Consider the following 21,155-nt stretch of genomic DNA (forward strand, 5'->3'; position numbering starts at 1 on the left):
GGTAAGAGGCGGCGCTTGCGCAGTTGCTGTCGCTCCTCCCTCACCGCTCGGACGTTGCGGCCCTGTTGTTTCCCTTCCCCCGCCTTCCCTTTCTCTTTTAACGGGCTGGCGTAACTCGTCCGGTTAAGAGGCCTGTTCGTTCGGTGTCGCTCGCTCGCGGCCGATGCGGACCTAGCCTCCGGAGTTTTACGAAGCACTCTCTCAACTTCTTCCTTGCGGCAGGGTCTGGGCCTTGCTTTCCAGCCCGGCTCCTGGCGCCTGTTGTGGCCGAGCCCCCGGGCTCCCCGCACCCGGAGAGGATGTCGGAACAGACGGGCTTGGTGATGCCGCAGACTCTGGACAGGTACGGGGGCGGAGAAGCAGAAGGGGGGATTTGTAAGAGGTGGGCTGATAAGCGTGGTGTTAAGGCGGCCCGTTTGGTTGCGCTTCAGAAGGTGAATGTAAACGTGGAGCGGACCGAAGTGAAGAAAAAACACAGCAACGAACCACACACGCCTTAGGCGGCGGTCGGTGACCTATGTGTGTGCAGAGACGTTAACGTGCGCACCGTTTAATAACTCGCAATTCTTTCATATTATATCTGTAAACAAATAAAAATAAGCAAAATTCGAATTGTGGGTCTCTTAACCACATTGAGTTCCAGGGGCCCTGTGCTTAGATTACTGTTCTATAGATGTGTAACCTTTTCTTTGCCTTTGCCACTATCCTTCAGCACTAACTACTTTACAGGCTCCAGGCCCTCTTTTTCAAAGGGACTTAATTCGTTGTAAAGAGAAACAGGATTTTTCATGTTCTGGGTTCATTGTTTTTTATTTGCGAAAATTAGTTTCAAATTAGGCATGTGAGGAGAATCCAACTTAAAGCAAAGTTGTGCAAGCAGTTGGGCATTACACGAGCTGCCTGGTGTGCAAATGGTTGGATGTTGCAGATGAGCAGTGAGTGTGCAAGTGGTTGGGTATTATGCTTGAGCATCCTGCTGTGCACATGGTTGTACAAATGTAATTCACAGTCACTTGCACAATGCAAAGATTTGGTAGAGCTTTGTAAATGCTATGTGAGTTTCCATAATGACACCACTGAATACCTACCATAATGTACCCGTATTCTCACATATGTTGGGGCCTGAATTATATGATTTTTTCCTACAAAGTCGGGGTTGTAATGAAATGACAATGATTTTTCTGTTAGGCACCAAATTTTCCAGGGACTGAGCTAGTAAACTTCAGGTGGATACATTATTTGCATCCCTAAAGACATTTGATTTCAGCAATTCAAAATCTTGTTAGACTGGAAGTAATTTATATGATTGTTGGCTTGAGAACAATACATTAACTTGATAACTAATTAAACTTGTTAAATTTTTATTAAATATTAAATTTTAGGAACATAAGAAGCTGCCTTATCCTGGGTCAGAGTATTGATCCATCTAATGTAGTAGCGTCTGCTACAACTGGTAGTGGCTGTCCAAAAGACTCAAGCAGTCACCTTCCTGAGCTCTGTTGCCTGAGAAATGAGAATAGGTCTCTCTAGATATTGGACTGCAACTCCCGTCTGCCCTCAACATTGGCTATACTGATGGAAGTTGCAGCCCAGCAACATCAAGAGAGCCACATGTTTCCCACCCCTGTTTTAGTGGAGAGTGAGGATTGAACCTTAGACCTGCTACATATAAGCCATGTGTTGTACCTCTGAAATAGAGCTTCTCCAGATTGAGTTGGGAATATAGGTTTTATTGCTGTCTAAACTCATTCATTTACTGTCATTCTAGAATTTTGTTTTTAGGGTGATATATTAGAAAAAACTAAACAAAATGTTAATTTTTCAGAAAATAGTTGAGCGGAATTATTCCTAATGTACTCTTCTAAACTATGGTTAAGAGAAATAAAATGGGCCAGCTATATTGGATGGGGATGGTGAACCTAGGCACAAATGGAAAATGAGATTTTGTTCGAAGCATGTAACTTTCCAATGTGAAGTCAACCAATGCACTTACCCTTTTTTTGAACAAAACTAAACTAGCACCATAAATTGCACAGTGAAGAATGTATGTGCAGAATCCCTTTGAAGCAATAAACTATGTGTATTCTACATCTTCATGTATACTTTCATGGACCTCCCTATGTAAAACTCATATTAAGGATATTGTTTCTTTCTGAATATTTTTTTCTTTAACTATTTATTGATAACATGCAAAAATAATGATAGACCATGCACTTACCTCACTTTCAACAATATCAGATCCTAAAAAGTTGTAATTGAATAATATCACAATTTCTTGTATTGTGTCTAGGCAGCACCTGCTTATTATGTCAGAAATGCAGTCAGTACTAGTGAGAAAATTGGTGCTGAATGCTTTTTTCCTCTACTATATTTATATTGCACCTTTACTCCAAGGAGTAAAGCATCATAGATGGTTTCTCCTCCTCTGTTTTATCCCCACAGCAACTATGAGACAGGTGAGGCTGAGAGCACGAGTGATTGGTTCAACATTTTCAATGAGCTTCGTGGCTGAGTGAAGTTTTAAACCCAGGTATTCCTCCTTCTAGTCCAAGACCATAACAACTACACTACACTGGCTCTCAGCATCTAATAAGGTCTAGGATTTCTGAAGCTGTAGAGTGACTATATCTTAAAATCAGATATTTGGCTTATCATAATAGCAGTAACCTCACACTATTATTTATTTATTAAAACATTTGTATCCTGGCCTATGTCACTAGGATCTCCGGGCAGTGTACAGATAAAATACAAACAATATAAAACAATAATTATACACAGCTAAAAACAAATTAAACCATTAATCAGACTAAAAGCAGTATAGAGTTTAAAAGCAGTAAAAACCAATTAAAACAATTAAAACTGTGTGCAATTTTGGTGAATTTAGCCTTCAAAGGCTTTGTTAAAAAGCCATGTCTTAACTTTGCGCTGAAATGAAGCCAGTGCCGGCTCCAGTCAGGCCTCCTAGGGGAGGGCATTCCACAGCCGGGGTATCAAAACAGAGAAAGCCCTCTCCCATGTCCCACCATAGCATATGTCTTGCGTTGGTGGGACTCAGAAGAGGGCTTCTCCAACAGATCTCAAGTCTAGGGCAGGCATCTATAGGGAGAGGCGCTCCCTCAAGTATCGAGGTCTCAAGCCATTTAGGGCTTTAAATGCCATTACCAACACCTTGAATTCCAACTGGAAGCATATAGGCAGCCAGTGCAATTCCTTTAAGACCAGTATAATGTGGTCTTTATGGGATGTATTGGTCAGCAGTCTAGCTGCTGCATTTTGCACTAGCTGCAACTTCTGAATTGTCTTCAAGGGCAGCCCCACGTAGAGTGCATTGCAGTAGTCTAATCGGGAAATTACCAGTGCATGCACTACTGTGGCTAGGTTATCCCTGTCCAGAAAAGGCCATAGCTAGCAGATCAGCCAAAGCTGGCCCCAAGTACTCTGAGCCACAAAATCCACCTGGGCCTCTGGTGACAAGAATGACTCTAGGAGTACTCCCAAGCTATGCACGTTCTTCTTCAGAGGGAGTGCAACCCCATCCAGAACAAGCTCCTTACCCAATTCCTGGACTCGGGAACCACCAATCCACAGAGCTTCCATCTTATCAGGATTCAGCTTCAGTTTATTAGCCCTTATCCAACCTATTAGTTGATTAGGGCTATAGCTAACACACTTCAACTCTCAGAATATTAAAACCAAAAAATGAGTTCCCCCTTTTTACTTGCTTTTTGTGGATGCTTCACTTATATGAATGTAATACCAAAGAGTTCCATAATAGATATTATTTCAACAACATCCCTCTGCTAGTAACAGACTAGATGAAAGTGTGGCTCTGATACACATAGTTCCTTTGGGAATATAAAGTTTGCATATTTTCAGATTCCAAAGGAATTTCCTTCCACTAATTCTCAGGGAGTGTGCACAGTTGGAGACGTTCTATGCAGGTTGATACATAATGAATAATTAGGCCCTTCTGTTTAGGAACCAGTCATGGTAATGTTAGATGCACAACCCTTAATGGAAAAAAGTTCAGAAATTATGTTGCTTTACAGTAATACTGTTCTGGGGGTGGGGGTATTCTGATACTTCAACTCAATAAATTATCTGTAGCGTGTCAAGTTAAAAAAAAAAGGTATATGTATCGCTTTGAGTTCCCAATTTCCATTACAATTATAGAGGATATCTGGTAAGTATACCTAAATGCTAGCCTGAGGCTTTTGCGGGTTTATATGTCCGGAAATGTTTACCCCCTTCCAGATGAGTTAGAAACTTGGAATTTGGCATGGTGGTAGGTCTAGCTGTAAAATGTATGAGAAAATTTTTAAACATGAATTATTCAGGTTTAAGTATTTTTAAAAAAATAAAAAAACAGGCTTACGCCTAAAACTCCCAGCATGCCTTGGGTGGAACTCCCAGCATGCCTTGGGTGGGAGGCCAGACTTACCGCCTTTGGCAGCCATTGTGAGTGTGTGGCCAGGTGGGCGCTATGTACCTTTCACAAGCCAGTCCCCTAAGAACGGTCTCGAGCAGTCAACCCAATTCCACCTCAAAGGCACTCTGTCCTGATATTGCTGTTTTCTCAGAATCTGCCTCCAACCCAAGGGGGGAAACACGTGCATGGCCTTGACCTTTAAGAGGGAGGGGAGGCACTCTGTGCATGCTCAGAAACACTCCATCTGCTACTTTCCCTCCTCTCTCCAGTGACTGATCACAAGCCCCATACATGTTCCATAAGTGAAAACCATTCTTACCAAGAACAGAATGCAACATTTTGTACAGGTCATAGGCTGCCAAAATATGGCATTGTTTATGTAAGAATGGTTTTCGTTTATGGAACATGTATGGGACTTGTGATCAGTCATGGGAGGAAGGAGGGAAAAGTATGACTTCATCAGAGCATTTGAAATCGGCCACCCACAGTGCCCCACCCTCTGTTGCCAAGGCAAAGGGCGCTGGGGTCTGTGCTTTCGGCTGCATGCCAATGACGTCGTTGCCAGTCTAAGGGAGCCCATGGTGGAGAATGGGAGCCAGCCGAGAGGCCGAGCAGTTGCTGCTGCAGCAGGAAGCTGAGGGCAGCAAGGAGGATGAGCAGCAGCAGCTGGCAAGGGGCCATGGCACTATGGTTAGGGCAACTTGGTTGCTGGGATACTGCAGAGGGGTACTCAGGGTTAGGGTCCTTAAACTTGTCCTCTAAGATGAATAAGTCACGGAGATATTTCTTATTTATCAAATAAATGTGATAAATGTTATTCAGGGACCCGAGCAACGCTGGTTATATCAGCTTGTTTACTTCTATAGTAGTATGCATATATAGCATGTTACAAAGACTGCAAGGGCAAGTCTGTGCTCCAAGGGGCTTACAATTTTGAAAACAATCTAAGAGACACAACAGAGAATGGCCAAGGAAATCAAGGTATGGATAAACATTGGAAAAATATGTAATTATTCCAGTAGCAGAGTATAGGGACTAAGGGAGTATGCAAGGGCTTTATGTGAAAATCGCTCTATTTTTTTAAAAGGAAGTTCATAATGAGAAGCAAGTTTGACACTAAGAAGCAATACATTGTTTTATGTTGTTTAATGAATAGAGAATGAGTATACACATTTATTTTGGAAATAAATCTCATTGAACTGAGTAAACATGCATAGCATTGTGAAGTAAAGGTTTATGAAAATTGTGCCATACTTAAGTTTGCAAATTATTATATAGTAGAACAGGGGAAAGTGTTATAATTCATGTTAGAATTCAGTGGTGGTATGCTATATGCTACTAATAATTTTGGGAGTAATTAAGATTAAATTTACTGTAGTCATAAGGCCACATGAACTCTTGCCATAATTGTTTTCCATTTTAAAAATACAGACTAGAAGTGTTACTTTTGTATTGATCTGTATAATTGTATATGCTTTTTTTTAAAGTGCTGGTTACCAAGCACCTATCACAGGCCTTATTTAAAAAATAATTTTGAGCCATTTCTCTGGTTCTTAATATGCTAATTTAAAAACCTTATGTGCTCAACGAAAGGGATGTTTAAGCACCATTGCAGTTTCCAGAAGTAGCTTCTTTCTGTGAATACATATCTTAATTATTGGAATATTATTTCTAAGGGAGTTATGGGAGATAGTTGCTATCCGTGGAAAAAAAAGGAAAATACCTTAAGATTTTTAGATAACTGGCGAAACCAGTAAGGCCCTCCAACCAGAAGTATTTATGTTCTTTGTCTACAGTGTTCACAAAGAGGCAGATCTGCTTTCCAAAGGCAGAATTATCTTAAGAGTTAAACTTTCACTTCAGAGGTATTGACAAGATGAGTGAATACTATGATACACCCAGATGAAGACGAGTGGCTGATTAGTGAGGCAGAGAATGACAAGGCACAAATTTCTAGCCTAGTGGTGCAATATGATAAGGAAGCTTTGTAGAGTCTTTAAATAGAATCAAGATTAAGTGCTTAAATGACTGCTTAAGAACACACCTTTATATACCTAAATACTTTTGCAATTCCGCAAAGGGCACACATGCATTACTGTCATATAATTAAATGTACTTAACAATTTGTTTGGAATATTTTAATATTTATCTTCTGAAAATATGCCCACTAACAACCCTATTTTGGTTTAAAAGTAATTTCCTCAGCTTTTTGTGAACTGCCCAGAGAGCTTCAGCTATTGGGCGGTATAAAAATGTAATAAAGAAAGAAAGAAAGAAGAAACATAAAGTTGAACTTTAAAATCCTAGAATTGTACTGTACCCTTTTGGAGTTCTATGAGATCTACTGTCATTTTGTGACATTCTATTAAAACGCTACAGCTTTTCCAGATTTGCTTAGTCCCTTCTTTCCACCCCCTTACAGACCAATTTCGTTTCTAGTTAAAACAATTTGACATTGGAGTATCGTTGGCTGTCGAAGTACAAATAGGTCAGTACTGTGATCAAACAGAAGATAAAGAAATTGAAAGTTTAGAACAGTATCTCCTTCAGTTACCTGGGGTTTTGAGAAAGCATTTTTATGAAGAGTTCTATTTCGATAGCATGCAGCTATAAGTAGGCTGTGTAGTAAATGTTGAAAACTGGCGATAAGGTCAGGAGTTAGTGTGAACTCAAGAATTTTCCCCTGTGGGTAGGCATTCTTGTAAATTGTGTAACTTTGACCTAGATTATGTAAGGAAAAGGGTAAAAAGATTTATAGAAGTTCCGTATCATGTGTCCCATGAACACTGTATGGACTGGACCTCTCCTTTTCCCCCTGAAGTCTAGTTTAGTTATGCCAGTTTAAAAGAGCAAATAAGTGGCTCTTTTGTATATAGGCTGAAATTATAAGAATGTCTTGATATTTGTAAGGCATAAAAGAGTTGGGGAAAGTATATTAGTGCTACTTGATCTAGTTTTGTAGAACTAGCAAGGAGTGAAGGTTGGGTTTTCAGAAACTATGCTTTGACCTAGCCAGCTGTTTCTATTTTGGGTTGCTGTCTGAGTAGCGACCTGATTCTGTACTAGGATCAAGGTAATGTTTTATTCAATACAAGAAAATGGAAAATCTGGCAAGAACTAAGATCGTTGTGTCAATGGTTTTATTTAGCTTTCTGCTGTAGCTACTGTCAATAGCAAGATAAAGCTGATGACAGAAAACAAGGGATTTGCTATTCATTATTCATAACTTGCTAAAGGCTTAAGAATATAAAGGATATCATATGATTCTTTTTGTATACCAACCATTGTTTAAAATAGAGCTGAGCTATAAATTTGATGAAAATTGTTTTTTTAAAAATGTGGTGTTTCATTGCCATATGAAAAATGAATGTGAAATCTCAGAACTATCCATTATATTTCACTCATATAACCTAGTGTTAAACATGTTTTCAACTTCAAAGGGTAGCCTTTAATGACTAATTCAAGAGTGTTATTTTGCAAGATTGCATTGTCACTTTTTATTCTTCCAATCATCCAAATGAACTTTAGACCTCTCTGGGTGTCAAGTTGCCTTAAGGCATTCCACAGCTTTATCTGAGTGGCCCAGTTCTTCAGTTTAGTCCTCATTAACAGTACTCAGGTAACTGTATTCCTGCAACTAAAGCAAGCTATAGAAGATGTTATGTATGCATCATCAGCTTCTTGGGTGATAGGGTTTTTAGCATTTTTTAAAGTTCTATGAGTTTACGGTTATTTTTGGTTCCAGAGACTTTACCCCAAGCTTTATTCTCTGTTGCATTAGTAGCTATATTTTCATTTGTTTTGTGATATTACTTCTTCCCTAAAGGTTGTATTCTTCTTAGCTGAGAAAAAGTGAAGTGTTCATTTTATATCTCTTGTGTGTAAATTTTTGGCAGGCAGGCTTTTCCAAGAGGATTTGGTGCCTCTGATTTGCTGGGATAGAAACTCCTTCAGGTGGAATGTCTTTATTCATTTATTTACAACAATTACAAAGCAGCATGCTTTGTTTGTGTTACTTGCTTGACAAAAAAAGTATTTGTACAAGCTGCAAGAATCTTATATATAACTCTTCATATCAATAGGGTATTAAATTTGGACATGTATGTCATAGCTCAAATTTACAGTGCAAGGGTACATTGCTCTAGTATACATTAAGATACATATGCTGCTTCTATTTGTTTTGGGGGGTTGCGTCTAGTCTACTAACCCAGGAAGCAGGACACAACATGATGCAGGAGCAGTAAGAGGAATGCAGGCCTATTTAGGATTAGAGTTTAGTTCATGGACCTTAGTGTGTAGACGGTTCACAAACTGCTTCTGTTTGTGCCAGTTTGGTGGCACTGGGGGAGCTGCCCAAGATTTATAGCAAGTCTTTGTACTAAATCCCTATACAAGGAAAACTGCTTCTGTCACTGGCTGAGCAAGATCCAGCTCCTCAGCCCCATTCACTGAAGACTTCAGTAAGAGCAAGCAACCATTCTTTTGCCTGAAAGGATTTTGGTGTGAACTGTTGTCTGTATGACACCAGGGAAGAACAAGAATGGGGGAAGAAAGCGCTGTTGGAATAATCCTGGTTCAATATGGGCTTTATAGCCACTTCGAGAGTATCTTGGGGTTATAAAGCAGGATATAAAAGTATTTTTACCATGAACTGACCTGAATTCACATACATTTTAGAAAATGAAAATGAAAGTTAATTGGCTAAAGATGATCCAGCTGTTGAACTGCATATATAGACTTTTGTTCTTAACCTCATTAGTTTGTTTCATAAACATTCATGATTATTGTAAGTGGATATAGGGTGAAATCTAATACCATGCTAGCAGATGACGAGAGCTGGACCATAAGGAAAGCTGAGCGAAGGAAGATAGATGCTTTTGAACTGTGGTGTTGGAGGAAAATTCTGAGAGTGCCTTGGACTGCAAGAAGATCAAACCAGTCCATACTCCAGGAAATAAAGCCAGACTGCTCACTTGAGGGAATGGTATTAAAGGCAAAACTGAAGTACTTTGGCCACGTAATGAGAAGACAGGATACCCTGGAGAAGAGGCTGATGCTCGGGAAAGTGGAAGGCAAAAGGAAGAGGGGCCGACCAAGGGCAAGATGGATGGATGATATTCTGGAGGTGACAGACTTGACCTTGGGGGAGCTAGGGGTGGCAGAAAGCTCTGGCGTGGGCTAGTCCACGAAGTCACGAAGAGTCAGAAGCGACTGAACGAATAAACAACAACAACATATTAGCTATATTTTGAGTTCGAGTGAGCACTGCCATTTGATTCTAATTGGGTATGCATGTACACTAACTTTGCAGAAAAAAGAGGAGTGTAAATCAGATAAGTTTTGAAAATTCTAAGCAATTTAGGATGCAATTCTGTAAACTTGCTCACACAATTGAACTCAATGGAACTTCTGAGAAAGTATTAGGATCATGCTGCTAGAGTTTAAATTCACAATTAAGTTATTAAATTGTTTCAGACTCATGTTGCAATTTTTTTTTAAAAAATTAAGGATTAAGCATACATCTCATATATTTTTTAAAATCTAACTGCTAGATTACATTTTGGTGGACTTGACTTAGTAACACAGTTATAAGAAGAATTGTCCTGTTTCTATAAACCAAGAAGCAAAAAAAATGGTGGTGATACTTTGCTCTTACTATATTGATAGGTTTAGCTTTCTGATATGTGACTTCTGCTTAATTTACAGGAGTTGCTGGGTGTGTTTTGCTACTGATGAGGATGACAGAACAGCAGAGTGGGTGAGACCATGCAGATGTAGAGGCTCTACAAAATGGGTTCACCAAACGTGTCTACAGCGCTGGGTGGACGAAAAGCAGAGAGGGAACAGTACAGCTCGAGTTGCATGCCCTCAGTGCAATGCAGAATACTTAATAGTATTTCCAAAACTAGGTAAGATGCACATATCAATTTAAATAACTTCTTTCAATATGTCGTGTGTTGATTATCTGCATGTGAAAATTCAGGGGCAGAGCTGGCATTTTACATTCATGTTGGCTTTCCTCTCCCTTTAACACTTAATATTTATTTTGTCTATCATAATATTTATATCCTGCCCTGAGATTCTTAAGGTAGCTCATAGCATCAAATCATAAAACAATAATAGAAAATGCAAGACAAGTTAATAAAGAATAGACAATGAGTAATTGACAAACTAGGCACATAATAAATGTCAAAAGGTAGGAACGTATGGTTCAATCCGTTTTCAGTCCATGTCAGTTTTACATATATTCATATGTCTATTTCTTCCCTCATCCACATTAATCTGCATTTATTTTGGGGGGGAAATTAACAACATTTTCTACATGTTTTAATATGCATTTTAGCATAATGTATACATGTTTATAGATTTATCTTGGTAGGTTTTTAAAACGAAAATGTAATGCAAAAACCAGAGAAGTGCAAAATTGGAAGGAAAAATGCATACTAATCTGCGTAACAGTTAAGGAGGTGTAAATCAAATCAGTTTGTCTTAAAATATGGACTGAATGAAATTCTTGAGCATCTCTATTGAAGGCCATAAGATCTTAATTATAAGATATCTTAATGTTGCAGGGACATGCATGTGCAGTCAACATGAGTAGAGATTTAAACGACCTTCCTCCAATTTTTAAGGTCCTGCACATTTAATAGTTACAGCATTGGCATTATAATGTTGCCTTATATGATGGGGGGAAGGAATGTTCCTGCTTCTCAGCCTTTTGAATTGGATCCCTGCCCAAGCATGTATGTAAAGTGACCCATTCTATTCCACTTAGGAAAAAATGAAAAGGCTTGAACAATAGGAGTGCTAGGAGAGCAACTTTTGCATTTGTGTTTTGTGGCAAGTATACATAAAGTTTTTGTTTAGCCCGTTTGGATTTTTTTTTAATTTAAGAGATTTATCTTTAATACTAGAATTTAGTTCTAATATGGTACTAAAACACCTCCATAGAAGAATTTCTTTGAAATACATTACTTATTCAAAGGATCAAGGTGTAAATTAGAATATTATATGCCACTTTAAAAGTAAAGTCAGTTCTAGTATTTTAGCATTTCAACAATGTTGTCTTTAAGATTATGACTTTAACTGGGTTTTTTAAAGAAGCGAAGCTATATATAAATGAATGTTAGGCGGGATTGAGAATTGCAGGCAAAGCTTTCCCACATGTAAGGGAGCTCGTTTCTATTCCCTGGGGCTTCTGAGACTTCCCTTCTCTCCATGGCCCTTTGGGCTTTCTGAAATGGCTGGCCTCTGACACAGCACAAGAAGCTTGCAGTCTGAGTGAGGATTAGACAAGCCCTATACGTTTGACATGCGTACTGTGTGACATTTGTATCTGAACCATAGTATTTGCAAAATCTCAGGAACAGATGAGTATGAGTACAGTATCCCTGTAAAATTTATATCTGCTTTTTGCCATTTTTTTAATTAATTCTGTATTATACTTTTTTTTTAAATTTGGGACACAACTTGAATACCTTATAGATTGTAGCTGAGTATTCTGACATAAGAAGGGCAGTATATAGGTAAGAGGTTTTCTATTTTTGGTTTACTGTTTTGTTCAACTTCTCCAACTTTAAACAAAAAATCTAGCTATATACCAATCACAGATGTATCAGTTTAATAGTAAAGAGCATTAGCTATTTAGAAAAGCATCAGGTTGCTATAGAGACATGCCAGTTATGCACATTACAGTAGATTTGCAGGAAAAAATGAAATAATTTTTGCTAACTGAAAAGAAAACTGCTGCGGTATCATTGCTATGTACACTTTCAGTTCATGACCTCACTATCATGTTTCTCCTTTATGTTATAGGCCCAGTTGTTTATGTCTTGGATCTAGCAGATCGCCTTATCTCAAAAGCCTGTCCGTTTGCTGCAGCTGGAATAATGGTGGGCTCTATCTACTGGACAGCTGTCACTTATGGAGCTGTAACAGTGATGCAGGTTCAGATAAACTTTCTAAATATTAAATTATTGTAATCAAGCTGAAGCTGCTAGAGATTTGCTGAAGAAAACCTTTTTTGGTAAGGAAGAGAATTCAGAGACAGGATTGGAAACAATTTACTAGGCCTGGCTCTAGACTTTGCTTCCTCTACCGATGTGGGTTTTACCCCTCTTGCTCCCTCTTCCCACTGAACATATGTGCTTACAGATTCAGAAATCCCATCCAACAGGCACACCTATATTTGGTTGCTCTCTCTGCACACACAGAAAAGTCTTCAGAAAAGCAAAGTAATGTAGGTGCATGCCTCTCAGTTCTAAGGGCATTCCATAGGATGAGAACCCTACTCTTGGTTGTTTCCAAACAGATTTCTGACCCATGTGGGACTACCAGGAATGCTGCCTCAGAAGATCTCAGGGATTGGACAGGATGATAAGGCAAAACACATGTCCTCAAGTATCCTGGGCCCAAGTTATTCAGGGCTTTATAGACTAATACCAGAACCTGGCCTGGTAGCAAATTGGCAGTCAGTGCAAAGCCTTCAGCAGAGGTATTACATGTTTTTATGGAGTGGCCCCTGATAACAGCTGGGCAGGCATATTCTGCCATAGATGCAGCATTCAGACAGCCCTCAAGGACAGCCTCACATAGAACACTTTGCAGTAGCCAGTATTGATGTTCCCAATGTCTGTACCCAAGTAATCCTCTAACATAGCTTTTAGAAAATCAACCAATTCATCAGTTGTTTACTCTTAGTCCAGTTGACACATTGTAACTTGAAACTTTTTTTTTGAGAACCTAACTGTGGTGCTGTAGCAGACCAAAAGTCTTCCTAATGCACACTTTGTTTGCTGCAGTGACCAGTCATGTAGTTATTCATTTCCTGATTATTTTCTTTCCTCAATGCCTGAAATAGCAAATGTGTTTCTAAATTAACTATTTCATGTTTGTTCAGAGACTCCCTAGAAAGTGGTTTGAAATTTGTATGCATCTTAAATACAAATGTCTCCTTTTATATTATATTATAGCTATGTGTTCTTGTTCGAAAAAAATGCGATTTGAAATCTGGTTAGGCTGAATTATTGTGGCCAAGTATCTTAACACCCTTTGACAAAATACAGCTGAGCTAACGTCCTTTAAAAAGCAACTCTGCCCATATCTTAAAATAACTGCTAAATATTAAGTATTCTAAATTTTTAGTGCTGGAGCATTCAAAGCATTTTGCATAGATTGACTTGGTTCGTACGTTACAACCAAGAGATCTAGTTTGGACGTAAGGACAACACAGAGAATGGGTTGAGTATGGGTTGTTGTTATATACGAACCTTACACTAAGGTTTAACTATGGGTTGTTAACCATAAACAACACAAGATTTGTTGTTGGGTTGTGAACTCCAGGTTGTTCATGGTTAACTAACCATAGGTTTCGCACATAATGATAATCCAACAATTCCTCAACAATCCACACTCAACCTATACTCAACCTGTACTCTGGGTTGTCGTTATGTGCAAACCAGATCATTGATTAACTTTTGCCTGTTGTTACCTGGGGAGTAGAAGCATGATCTAACCTAATTTGTAACCTAGTCTTCGAGCTTCTCTGCTACACCAGTTCTCTCAGTCTTGCAAGTTTTCCATATGTGGAAGCTGAACTGCTTAAATAAACTCTACAAGTGTAGGTTAAAATACATTGGATTTGAAATTATTTTAGCACATTTATATCCCTCTTTTTCTCTAGGGTGACATATGTGGTGGTATTACATTTTATCCTTACAATCACAACAATCCTTTGAGATGGTTCAGGTGGAGAGAGTTACTACCCCAGTATTACCACTCAGTAGTCAGATGGTAGAAATTGTCTTGTAGGAATCATTAGATTGCCAAGAAATAGTGTGAGTAGTGGACAATGTGTCAAATGGAGACCTGGGTTTAAGTCACTGCTCTGCGTGAAGTTTACTGGATGACGTTGGCCAATCATTCTTCCTTGGTTTCACCTCTGTCCCAGAGTAGTTGCATTAATAAAATGGGATAATCCTCATGTCTGCTGGCCTGAGATCCTTAGAGGGAAGATGGGTTACAAATAGAATAAATACTCAGTGAGAGAAGAGAGGGCTCAGTTCAGGCCCTCAGCCTGATTATGGACTTTCTATAAACTTCAGTAAAATTGCTTCTCTTGCTCCTCCCATGTGGCTGACAACAAATGCCAGCAGGGCATTTGATACTGGGAGACCTTAGAAACTTCCTTCTCATAGATGGCAACTCAATAGGGTTGTACCCTTACAAGGCTAGCTCTCTTAAATACTTTCTGTAACAGATCTAGTCCATTTCACATTGGACTGTTACCTTGTTAAAATGGTTTGCCAAGTTAGAATTGCAAGATCTTTTTCTGTGTTGCCAAGCTCCTATGTAGGAATTCCTTTTATTAGTAGAAAGAAGGATTATTTGATATGACGGTGCAGTGATATATCTAGCAGAAGACACACATTGTTGTCTAATCATGCAAGTTGTTGCACTGATTCATCGGCTCAGATCTGGCTGGCACTATGGTCTGGGTCTGTGCAGGAGAGGCTGGCACCTACCCTTATACCAGCACAGTGATGCAGTGCAGAGGTCTTGCATTCTCTATGAGAAAGGTGGATACTCTCCAGCCCCATCTGCAATATTCTCCAAACCCTTGTGTTCAATTGAAGTTGCTGTTGTATAGTAGAGGATAGATGGTTGCCCAGATTGGGTTGTGCTTTAAAGTGTTTGATCGTGGTGCCTGATTGACAGAATGTGCCAATGTGCCATGTCAATGACACGTGATATTAAAATAACTAAACAACAATAAAGATTCTATGAGGCAATCCGTTATAAAATAGTCACTGTAACATATCTAGATGTTCTGCTTACTGTAAGAACATGATCTTTTTTATTTGTCAGGTTGTGGGTCACAAAGAAGGCCTTGATGTCATGGAAAGAGCTGATCCCTTATTCCTTTTAATTGGACTTCCCACCATCCCAGTTATGCTTATATTGGGAAAGATGATTCGCTGGGAAGACTATGTGCTTCGATTGTGGCGGAAATATTCTAACAAACTACAGATACTGAACAGTATATTTCCAGGTAATGTCGTTATAAAATCCAGGCAAAATATCTAGCCTGGGATCTGTTTCTGTGAGAAGGGATGGTAGGATAGATTTCAGTATCTGAAATGTGGGCAATCCTTCCTGTCACTAAGTGAAAAGACTGTGTCCAACACAGTTTGAGCAGTCTCAGGGTGGGGGGAGTTGCATATCTCAAACAAGGCCTATCAGAAGTACTGCAGTTTAAAGAATAAAGCAGTCTTAATATGAACAATACTTTCTAGTATTGTTCATATTAAATTGCATAAATTATTTTCGTAGGATTTGTTGCAGGATAGAAGTTTTCTGAATATAAATATAGGTCAAACTATTCAGTTGAATGCTAATTGAAACAGAAAGGTTAAATTTATAACACAAACGTGGTTTAGTGCACTCTAATTCTTGGTTAGCAATGGCATTTTTCTTTAGGGATTGGATGTCCTGTTCCTCGTATTCCAGCTGAGGCCAACCCTCTGGCAGATCATGTCTCTGCTACTCGTATTCTGTGTGGCGCTCTCGTCTTTCCCACTATTGCTACAATAGTTGGCAAGTTGATGTTCAGCAGTGTTAACTCTAATCTTCAAAGAACAATTTTGGTAAGTCTCTGTAATATTTCTTTATAAAAGTAAACCTGCATAGATGTAGATGGTTTTAACTTTAGTCTTTCATCTTCTCTCTATATGGTTATACCTTCACCCATAACATGCTACATGATAAACGTGCTTCATACATATGTTATGTTTACTTTTGTGTTGAAATCTTTCAATTCATTTTTAAATAGACGCATTATTGTAGTTCCAAGTGTTCAAAGCTCTTCACTTACATTATATAAGTAATCTTTGCTAATATTAATATTGGTTTTCCTTACTACTTTGGGAGATACATCAATATTATTATATCCATATTGCAGGTTGACAGCGCATGATTTGTCTAAGGCCACTGTGTGAGTTGGATGGATGAGTTAAAAGTGTTAAATCACTGACACTGATCCTAATTTTGTACATCACTGATTACCACTTTGAAGTGCATGCAGTGATGGCATGCAAAAAGTGCTTCTTCTGCTTGTGACAAATATTTCATATGACTAGTTTGTCAACAGAGCAAACTCTGAAGTCAGACTGAAAACAAGTTTGTTTACTATGAGTATCAGAGTCTCATGAAGTGACTAGGAATAGCCACATCTGAGTATAATTGTGTAAGGAAATGAGAATTTTATTATTGCCACTGGCCAACAAGGATAAAAGATAGATTTGGGTGTGAGCTTATCCGCAAAAAAGTAACTTTCCTCTTTGTATGTATAGTACTTGGTGATGAGGAGAAATGGGGAGGCTTGCTTTTGAACATTCTCACAGAATACAAAATGATATAAAGTTTCTGTCTAGGGTTATGAAGATCTGTCTCTCTTCTCCCTGTTCAGTATTCCAATGTTACATCAGAGTTTTTTTTATTATTATTATTATTACCATAAAATAATAAAATCTCTAAGCAGTTTGCATAGAAATATTAAAAATCACATTTAAATACAGTATTGACAGAATTTCAATTACAACAACATATGAGCAATTTAATTATATTACAACCAAAGGAAGCGTGGGTGAAAAAGGGCATTTTCAGAAGGCATTTGAAATATGCCAGTTTTCTGCCTCCCAAGTTATTACATGGTGACTTTCTTTTGTTTGTGGAGTAACCTGCAAGGACTCCTGTAAAGGTCTTAAAGGTTATCTGGGTATATATAGGGGAAGGTGGCCTGCTGTGTACTCTGGTCCTAAATTGTTTAGGGCTTTGTATGTCAACAAATAACCTTGAACAGGTCTCAGTAGCTAATAGGCAGCCAATGCAGTTCTTTTAACATAGATGTAATGTCAAGATGTATCCAGGAGCACCCCCAAATTATGGACCTGTTCTTCAGAGGAAGGGCAACCCCATCCAGCACAGTAAAGAAACTAATTTCCAGACATGGGAACCACCAACCCGTAGGGTCCTTGCCAGAATTTTGCTTCAATTTATTGGTTCTCATCCATCCTATAACTGCATCTAGGAACAGGTTCAGAACATGCATGGCCTCTCCTGACTCAGACATTACAGAGAAATAGAGCTGGGTGTCATCAACCTTGCCCCAAATCTCCTAATGACTGCTCTCATTAGCTTCACATAGTTACTGAATAACACTGGGGCCAAAATAATACCCTTATGAGTAAGCTATAACCACCATAAAATTTCACCCTGCGTGAAATTTTGCAAGATTTTGAAGGTGAAGTAGGTGCCTTCCTATTAGGGGAGGCTGCTAATGAAGTGGGGTCCTGATCCTGCCACTTTTCAAAGGTTTATAGAGTGGTGGCAGCTAATTGACCCTGTCTTTCCATATGAATTCCAATTCAAATGAAACAATAAAATGGTTAATGGAATCAAATGCTTCCAATTTCCTTGAGATTGCACTTAGAGGGGGAGCAGCCAAGGCTGAGGCTTGTGCACATAACACTACTCATATGTCCAAAACAGCTCAAAGGTTGCATTCAGATTAATGTGCTTGTGTGCTACCATGGTTTGCAATCCTGGTTTGTAGGACTTGCTCACACCTTATTTTGCTGGGTTTGATCTCTGTTTTGATTAGAATAAGAAATAGGTTAGCTAGACTTCTGAAGAGAGGTCAGGATGTAGCTCATTCCCAGTACTTCAAACCATGGTTCATAGGTTTATTTGAACACAGCCATTATTTAGAAATCAATTACCAGAGCAAAGAATAACTCCTCTCCCCATCCCTCCAGAATTAAGTGAATAAAAACTTCCAAAAGAATGTGTGAGCTCAGCATGGGATATTTTTATACAAGAGAAACATTACAGTGCTACATCGTGACAGAACTGTGTGCTTCAAATGTTTATATAGAATTGCCCTAATTAGCCCAACTTCAAAGAAAATCCTGCTTGACAATCGTGTGTGTGTGTGTGTGTGTGTGTAAAACTAAATTGTTTAAAAAGATGTTGAATTTGATCTGTAGGTTTTGAATAATTGTTTTCTTTCATTTTAGGGTGGAATTGCTTTTGTTGCTATAAAAGGAGCTTTCAAGGTTTACTTCAAACAGCAGCAATATTTACGACAAGCTCATCGGAAAATTTTAAATTACCCTGAGCAAGAAGGTGCATAAATGACTATGGATGTCAGACTGTTACAATCTCATCTGCTATATTCAGCAGCATTGTACCAATTCTATTCAGCTACAGGAACAGAGCTGGCAGGATATGCTGCTGAATTTTGTGTTCTCCCCCCTCCAGACTAATAAAGGACTTATTATGGCAGGGTGAATCCTCCTTAGTTGTTGAGCCTAAGAATGTGATTTCTTTTCATTGATGCATTTTCTTTGTGGCGGAAGACATCTGAATCATTTTCCTATGGGCAAATGTTGCCTTTTTTTTTAAACAGAAGCCAAATGGTTATGAAGCTAATAAATTGTCTGCAGACTGTGTTGAAATATGTTTTGTATGCTTATTGCAGTAAATGCACAGTAGTATTCTACATGGGCCAAGATAACTGACTTTAAACAATATTCAGTTGTTTATTGCCAAGTAGAACTCGGTAATGTGAGTTAATAAGGGTTCATTTATTCACAGATAAAGCTAAACAGTGAACATGAAACTCAAAGCCTAAAATCCACTCAAAGATGTCAAAAGTTAACTCGTTTTCTTGCTAGTTTACGTTGCCCTCAGAACATCGCATAGTACTAGAACATTAAAAACTGAACATGCTTGGTTTTGATAAGCACTTGAAATACCAGCAAATTGCTTTTTATTTATTATTTTTCATCAATTGCTTTCTTTTGTATCTTTGGCTGTAATACAAGTTTTACTTTATATAACCATCTGTTAAACTGAAAAATAGAATTACAAGATATGTTTGTAACAAGTTGCAATATTACAGCTGTTGCTTGGTGCCAGTAGAACCATAACCAAATTGTGGAATTATTACTAGGTCAAACTAAATTTTGAAGCAAAGGTTCAAAAATCACTACTTCTAACATGCAGCCATGTGTAGAAGAAAATATAAATATTCAGATACAAATGTTCAGATTTGATTGATTTCACAAGTAAAGTCTAATTTACAGAAGTAGTTCCCTGATGTTAAATTTATGACTTGTCTGGGACTGCATCTATGTTGCATCTCTTTTCTAAGTGCTGTTGATTTTGCTGGGACCTCTAAGCAAATACCTAGGATTCTAAACACATGCATGCACAGGACCCATTCCAGTCAATGAGCTGGATTTCCTAGTATATGTCAGGATTGAGGTTTATAAGGGAGATATTTAAGTTGCACTTTTTCTTGAAAATAGAAATTAGTGAATCAATGTTTAGTGTTAGCTACGATCTGATTTATACAGAATCTATGTAATAAAGGACAGTCAGTCTTGGTTTACAGGTGGTATTTATTTTGGCAGGATTAAAAGAACCACTGAGGAGTGTCTCTTAAACTCTCAAATTATGTTCAGATTTGTACAGTATGTATTATGCATGGAGAAAAGTAAGAAGATTTCCTTTTTAAGAACTGGTATATAATGGTTTTTCACCAGAAATGAAGCAAATTTAAAAAATGGGCTTCGTGTTTGCAATAATGTTTGCTAAAGAAATACGATTTTGTGTAGCAACCATTAGTTTAAATATTGAAATAATATTTTAGAAGTGTATAAAAGTGTACATAGTGACCAACTAGTATTCAAACATTGATTTATGTGGAAAAATCTAAAACATAAGAGAACACTCATTTCTTGTAAGTATTGAAAAAAATACAATACGTTTAAGTCAGTTGGGCTCTTGATATATATTTATATATAAAGCAGTATCCTGCAAAATGCTGGCTTTCTATCAAATGGGTTTTTAGTGCTATAAAAGTTCTCTTGCAAAAACATTTTTGTTGCAAGAAGGAGCATTCTGTGTAGTCTTTACTGTATATACACCAGACCTTTCTTATCTGTTGGTTTTTAATCTCTCTCTCTCTCTCTCTCTCTCTCTCTCTCTCTCTCTCTCTCTCTCTCTCTCTCTCTCTCTCTCTCTCTCACTCACACACACACACACACACACACACACACACACACACACACACACACACGCCTCTTACAGTGCAGTGGGTTGGTTTGCAATTTGTTCTATGGTAAAATTGCTGAAATTATTGTATATCTTATGACTACAAATGTACTGTGAAGAATGTGGAATTACTATTTTAAATTAATTAGCAAAGACATTAACTTGGTTACTGTGCTGTTAAAATGTTTTTAGTTGTGTAATTTACGATCACACATCAGATTAGATTGAATAAATTTTTTTTTACATTCTTTAGGTGTATGGTGTCTGAACAAATAATGTCAAATACAGAAAAGTAGGTTAAGTTTTAATTGTCTTTATTTATAGTGAGATGAAATATTTAACTTGTATCAGTGCCAAATTTAACATGGAAAATAGCGGTAGTATTTTATTGGCAGTTTAGTCTGTGTCATGATGAGGGTTTCAGGATGCTGAATGCTGGTGAGGTCTGGGCTACAGCTTTCCACTATGAGTCGGGTATTTATCAAGGTTTTAGGTAAGTCAGGTTTCTCAAGGAAGCAGGAAGAGAACAGCAAAGGCACCTTGCTTGAATAGGGCTCTGCTCACTGTAGGTGGCTCCACCTGTTTTTTTCCACAAACTGTTTTTGTA

At 38.2% G+C, this 21,155-nt stretch overlaps 1 protein-coding gene across 1 annotated transcript; it reads left to right on the forward strand.

Moving 5' to 3' along the window:
• Positions 1-101: 101 nt before the first annotated feature.
• MARCHF5 (membrane associated ring-CH-type finger 5) lies at positions 102-20,796 on the forward strand. Its single transcript, XM_063132862.1, has 6 exons — positions 102-343; positions 10,136-10,338; positions 12,245-12,375; positions 15,296-15,479; positions 15,908-16,074; positions 18,505-20,796. Exons 1-6 carry the CDS (start codon positions 300-302, stop codon positions 18,619-18,621), a joined length of 846 nt encoding a protein of 281 aa, XP_062988932.1. The 5' UTR covers positions 102-299; the 3' UTR covers positions 18,622-20,796.
• The last annotated feature ends 359 nt before the right edge of the window (positions 20,797-21,155 follow it).

This window comes from Elgaria multicarinata, chromosome 8, assembly GCF_023053635.1.
Source record: "Elgaria multicarinata webbii isolate HBS135686 ecotype San Diego chromosome 8, rElgMul1.1.pri, whole genome shotgun sequence".
NCBI classification, from domain to species: Eukaryota; Metazoa; Chordata; class Lepidosauria; order Squamata; family Anguidae; genus Elgaria; species Elgaria multicarinata.

Excerpts from the sequence above, each read along its gene's own strand:
- MARCHF5 (XM_063132862.1), top strand. The coding sequence starts at position 300 with ATGTCGGAACAGACGGGCTTGGTGATGCCGCAGACTCTGGACAG. Across the intron at positions 15,480-15,907 it reads ACTGAACAGTATATTTCCAG|GGATTGGATGTCCTGTTCCT; the intron begins GTAATGTCGTTA and ends ATTTTTCTTTAG. Across the intron at positions 16,075-18,504 it reads ATCTTCAAAGAACAATTTTG|GGTGGAATTGCTTTTGTTGC; the intron begins GTAAGTCTCTGT and ends CTTTCATTTTAG.